Here is a 5393-nt window from a genome sequence, read left to right on the forward strand (position 1 = left end):
ATATATTCACATTTTCGTCAGCCTGAGTGGCCGACGAAAACAATAAAAATATTTTCGTTGGCTCTGCTGGTCGACGAAAATATGTCAATTATTTTCGTCGCACTTTTTATCGGCTAACGAGGCTGACGAAAATCATTGCCGTATTTTCGTGAGATGAGATCCGAGTAGCAGAGACTAGAAAGGCCAAACAGTCAACGGGATGGATAGCTGCCACAATTTGCTGCAATGCTGATCCGCATCATCGATCAGTCTGGAACACTCCAATTTATTGATACACAGCGAAAGCTGTTATTACAATACAGTCCAGTGCAGCGTCGAGATTCAGCACCGCACTAGGCGGCGAGGGTGAAGTTGAAGTTGCTGCAGGAGAGCCCTACCCCATTGAGAAAGGTGGTGAAGCCGAGCTGCTTCTTCTCCACGTCGAGCACCAGCAGGCGGTTCTCCATCTGGAACCCGCCGAGCACTGCCGCGGGCGCCTGGCCGGCCGCCCGGACGAACCCGAGGCAGGCCGTGTTGGCGCTCACCTGCACCATGGAGTTGCCGCCGGACACGAAGTAGGTGCTCCCGCCCTCGAGGGCCAGGTCGATCTCCGGCACGGCGTAGCCCAGCCGCGTCGGCGGCAGCTTCGTCGAGTTGTAGCACCGCTCGAAGGGCGACACGGCGGCGACCCTCGACATCCAGGGGAAGTTGGGCCCGGTCGCGGCCTGGTCGAACGCCCTCACCAAGGCGGCGTACACGTCGGGGCGGAGCGTCGTGTAGGGGGCCGTCGAGCTCAACCCGACGACCAGCGGCCCGGGCACGCCGATCCGGGTCTTCTCCACGGCGATGCCGGTGGCGGTGACGTAGTACCCGGGGGACCCGTTGAACCCGCGGAGCGGAGCCGTGCCGGCCAGCATCGTCGTGAAGTCGCCCCGGTCCGGGAAGATCAGGGGCCCCCCGCCGAAGATGGCCACGCCCACGCTGTTGCCGCTCGTCGTCTTGCCGTCGCTGGGGAGGCAGAGCGCCAGCTTGTTGGCGACCTTCTGCGTGCGCGCGACCTGCGCGAGGAACGACTGGCCCGAGGGCCCGAGCCCCGCGACGCCGACGGCGCCCGCTGGCAGCTTCGTCGGCGCGCCGCAAGAGGCCGCGGCGGGGAAGGACACCTGGAACAGCGGGTTCGCGCCGTTGGTGGCGTTCGCGGAGAGCGACGTGACCGTCCCGTTCTTGGAGGAGCACGTCGTCAGGGAGATGACCGGGCCGGAGAGGTCGAGCACCAGCGGGCGGCCGTCCTTAAGCGGCGCTGTGTAGAGCGAGGTGGACGCGTCCTTGGTGACCGCCGAGACCAGGGGCTTGCCGCCACCGGCCGCCGTGCATGTCGACAGGGCCGAGATGCAGAGAGAGATGGCGAGGAGGAAGGGCTTGGGGTTCCACATCGCTGCCGGTTTGGTTTGGGCTGATTAGCTGGTGGTGTTGTGTTGGATTGGTGCGGTTGCTGGTTTCATTTATAGAGGGTCGTGGACGTACTACTGCTACGAGTTTACACGGATGCATGATCATCGATCTGTCTTTAGGAGCTTTGCTTGTGAACCCGCCCTTGCTGTTCTCCGAGTCATCGTCGGCAGGAGATTAATCAGGTAGAGTGCCACGATTCATTTTGAAGTCAAAGGTGGCATCTCTGAGCTGGCTTCAACTGTGCCTGATTGGACTTGGACATGTACCAAATCAGCCAAATGAACATGAGGCACATTACTAGTTTCTTTCTTCACGTGTCCAGAGTTAAGGTACTGTTTTGGATCAACTAGAGCCAATGGTTAGTTAGTAGAGGAAGCTATCTAGATAGCATTCTATCTGGTACTAGAGCTAAAATTAGTTGCGTGAACTCAAACGTATTCTAACTACGATCATTTGGAGTCAGCATCTTTTGTGAAGCCGTACACTTATCCACTAGCATCACACGTTATTCTATATGATTCTTTCTGACCGTACAATATGACTTATTATTATGGATGGAAGAACTTTGACCAATGTTTTCTCTCTGTTTTGACTGAACTGATTAGACGCAGCATATCCTGTTAAAATAAGGAAAGAAAAGAAAAGCTAAGCTTCTAGATATATAATGTTGCATCAGCTGTAAAACATTTACTATACTACTACGTTTCTGAAAGGATTAATAAAATTGAATGCTTATCGTTGGGCGGCAGACTGACGATTATAAGGCGACCAACATAAAATTTATATAATTATGGAGTGTTGTGGCGGATGAAGGATCCGATTTTGCTTGAGGATCCTTCTCTTCTCCAAGCATCGTCCGGAGATTAGATGCCACGATTCAAGTCAAAGATGGCTGCTGCATCTATACATGTCCAACAGCACGGGCCGTGCCGGCACGGCCCGTGGCGGGCCAGGCATGTATCGGGCCGTGCCGTGCCGGCCCGCGTGCCGCTGCCTCTGCCCAAGCACGGCACGACCTAGGTCAAATCGGGCCGTGCCATGCCGGTGGTCCGGCCGGCCCTATAGTACAGTGCCGTCCGCCGGTCCAGCACCTTTAAAACACCTCAAATTGCATGTTTCGATCCAAGGATGCCAAAAATAACATAATTTAACACAAAGTCACAAACACAACAGAAATGACAAACGAATATTATTGGAGCCGTAGTGCAATGCTGCCTCATTAAAAATCTTCCTAGGTAAAAACTCACACCTCATGAGAAAACTCTAGAAAGAAAAAGAGTACAGCTAGCTCCTAGAAAGGAAAGATCTTCGACCCCCTCTTTCTTGCTGCTCTTTGTCCCTATTGTTGTTGACATCTTCATCCATCAAGTACATTGCTTCAAAGGTGGCTTCAAATTCCTTGTTCTCTTTCTCCACACTGTGCTGACTTTGCATGTCAGCGAGCTCCCAATCCTTTATGCAGGACAAGACTTCAACCATATCGGGAGTTAGCCGCCGCCGCTGGTCCTCAAGCACCCTGCCAGCTAAACTAAAAGTTGACTCTAATGATACAGTAGAAGCAAGCACAGTTAGAACATCTTTAGTAAGTATAGAAAGCATAGGATAGGTCAACTTATGCCGTTGCCACCAATTTAGAACACTGAACTCAGAGTTAAACTGGGTGACAGTATCACTATCAAGTTATGAAGACAACTCAGATATAGCAGCAGCAGTAGATGATACAGATACAGGAGTACCTGTTGGCCTTCCAGGCAAGACATCATCTTCATAGATATCATCCCATGCCTCTGGAACATTACCTGCGCTTCCAGCGGATTTATGTTGTTGTGCACTCAAGCGTGCAGCACCAAATTTCATTTCATATATCTGAAAAATCTTAGTTATATTGGAACAAATAGATGTAGGATATCTTGAATAATCTGTGCCCGTTAGTCTAGATAACTTCACAAGAAGCTTATTGAACCCCCTCATTTTAGCTCTAGGATCCAATACAAAAGCAAAGCAATATAGGATGGGTATGTTCCTCCAATATTTCAAAAATTTTGTTTTCATAGGAACAACAGCATCTCTTAGCAGTCTATCATTCTCAAAAGCAGTTAGATGTCTAGCAAATTTAAGTATATGATGTAGCATTAATGTTAAAGTGGGGTAATAAATTCCAGACAATGCAACAGACCTATCATAGAACAATTTGAGGAATGATAATACCTTTTCAGCAACATCCTAGTAGTCATCAGTCAATAAAAAAGAGTTAGCTGGATAGTTAGGTTGGATAAAGATAGAAAAGGTGCTTCGATAAGGAATAAGATGCTTAAGCATTAAGTAAGTAGAATTCCACTTAACATCCATATCCACACCAAACTTGCGAGAGGTACTCCTAAACTCAAACAAAAGCTTTTAAATGCAGCAATACGCTGGTTTGAAGTATTTAAGAATGTAATTGCAGTTCTAAAATCATCAAGATAATGCTTCAGTCGTTTCAAACCAAATTTAACAATAAGATTAACAATGTGGCAATTACAGCGCTGATGCAAGAGAATAGCAGATAAGTCATCTTCTTCTTTATCCTCAGGAGGAATTAAATGGCCAATATACTTAGAAAACACAGGTTTTAGAACAGATACTGCAGTTCTATTAGCTGAGGCATTGTCAAGAACAATAGAAAATATTTTATCAGCAATGTCATAATCATCTACCACCGTGGCAACTCTATCAGCAATGTTCCTGCCAGTATGTACCACTTCAATTGGCCTTAAACCAAGTAACCTCTTTTCTAACCTCCAATGAAAATTGACAAAATGAGCAACCACACTAATGTAGTCCTCTTTAGCCTTACCACACCATATATCAGAAGTAATAGCAATAGATGAAACTGAATTTTTCAAGGTTTCAATAAGTTTCTCCATACGTTCATTAAAAAGCTTGATCAAATCTCTAGCAATAGTTTGCCTAGATATCTTAACAAATCTAGGATTATGAGCATTCATAATATATTCTTGAAATGCATCAGATTCAGCAAAACAAAGAGGCAGATCAATTCTAGCAATCAAACGGCATAATACATTACGTGCTACTACATCAGAGTACTCCCAACACACAAGAGAACCATCAGGATTATATTTAAGAATAGATTGAATTCTACCGGTACGTTCCTTTTCTTTCTTAGCAGGGCAATTATGGCGGAGCAAATGTCCAATGCTAGAAGAGGATTTAACAGACAGGCTCTGATTGCAGTGATTGCAGATGGCAGCGATTCTTACCATTTTCCCTTTCTCAATGGCGGTGACCTCTGTGAAGTCGTCCCACGCTTTGGACCTTTTCTTAGATCCTCCTCCTCCCCTAGCCGCCGAAGCCGTGCTTGGGTCAGTCGGGCTCGAGGATCCCATTCCCATCCCTGTTCCAGCATCGGAGTCCACATCGATAGCAGCATGCGCGCCGCTACCAAGGATGAAGCGCCTAGCATCCTCTGTGTCGTTCTGGTCTTGAAGCATCAACTCCTCATCCTCGGCGGCCCGATCTAGTTCCATGGCCGCCACCTCCTCTGCGCCTCCGGTTCCTCAATGGCGCACGCGACACACCCTCGATGGAAGCATCGAGCAGCACCTACGAGAGACAGATAGAGGATTAGGGTTAGGGTTACAAGCCATGACGAACATAGAAGCTTAGAGACGAAGAGCACGTTACCTGCGCAACCGCCGAAGCACCAGAGTCGCCGACGAGGGGACAATGGAGAGATCTTGACTAGAATGACGGACAGATGGAGGATTAGGGTTAGGGTTAGGCGAGAGGAGGAACGCTGGGGAGAGGATGAGAAGAGGAGAGGTAGGATAGGGAAGGTTGGAAGGAGATCCACGAGGAGCTGTGCGGCGCCGCCGTGCTGGCGAGGCGGCTATGCCGATTTGCCGTCGCCTCCGTGGCAACTGGGAGAGGGGCAGAGGGCGAGCTGCAGTTGCGGCCGGAAG

General features: G+C 49.1%; 2 protein-coding genes across 2 annotated transcripts; both read right to left on the reverse strand.

Annotated features, from left to right (window-relative positions):
• Positions 1 to 216: 216 nt before the first annotated feature.
• LOC112891133 (basic 7S globulin 2-like) lies at positions 217 to 1476 on the reverse strand. The gene has a single exon (XM_025958065.1). The coding sequence runs from the start codon at positions 1410 to 1412 to the stop codon at positions 333 to 335; it is 1080 nt and encodes a 359-aa protein (XP_025813850.1). The 5' UTR covers positions 1413 to 1476; the 3' UTR covers positions 217 to 332.
• A 1635-nt stretch (positions 1477 to 3111) lies between these two features.
• Positions 3112 to 4958, reverse strand: LOC112890342 (zinc finger BED domain-containing protein RICESLEEPER 2-like). The gene is made up of 2 exons (XM_025957250.1): positions 3953 to 4958; positions 3112 to 3230 (listed from the first exon to the last, which is right to left on the reverse strand). Exons 1-2 carry the CDS (start codon positions 4956 to 4958, stop codon positions 3112 to 3114), a joined length of 1125 nt encoding a protein of 374 aa, XP_025813035.1.
• Between the last annotated feature and the right edge of the window lie 435 nt (positions 4959 to 5393).

This window comes from Panicum hallii, chromosome 4 (assembly GCF_002211085.1).
Source record: "Panicum hallii strain FIL2 chromosome 4, PHallii_v3.1, whole genome shotgun sequence".
NCBI lineage: Eukaryota > Viridiplantae > Streptophyta > Magnoliopsida > Poales > Poaceae > Panicum > Panicum hallii.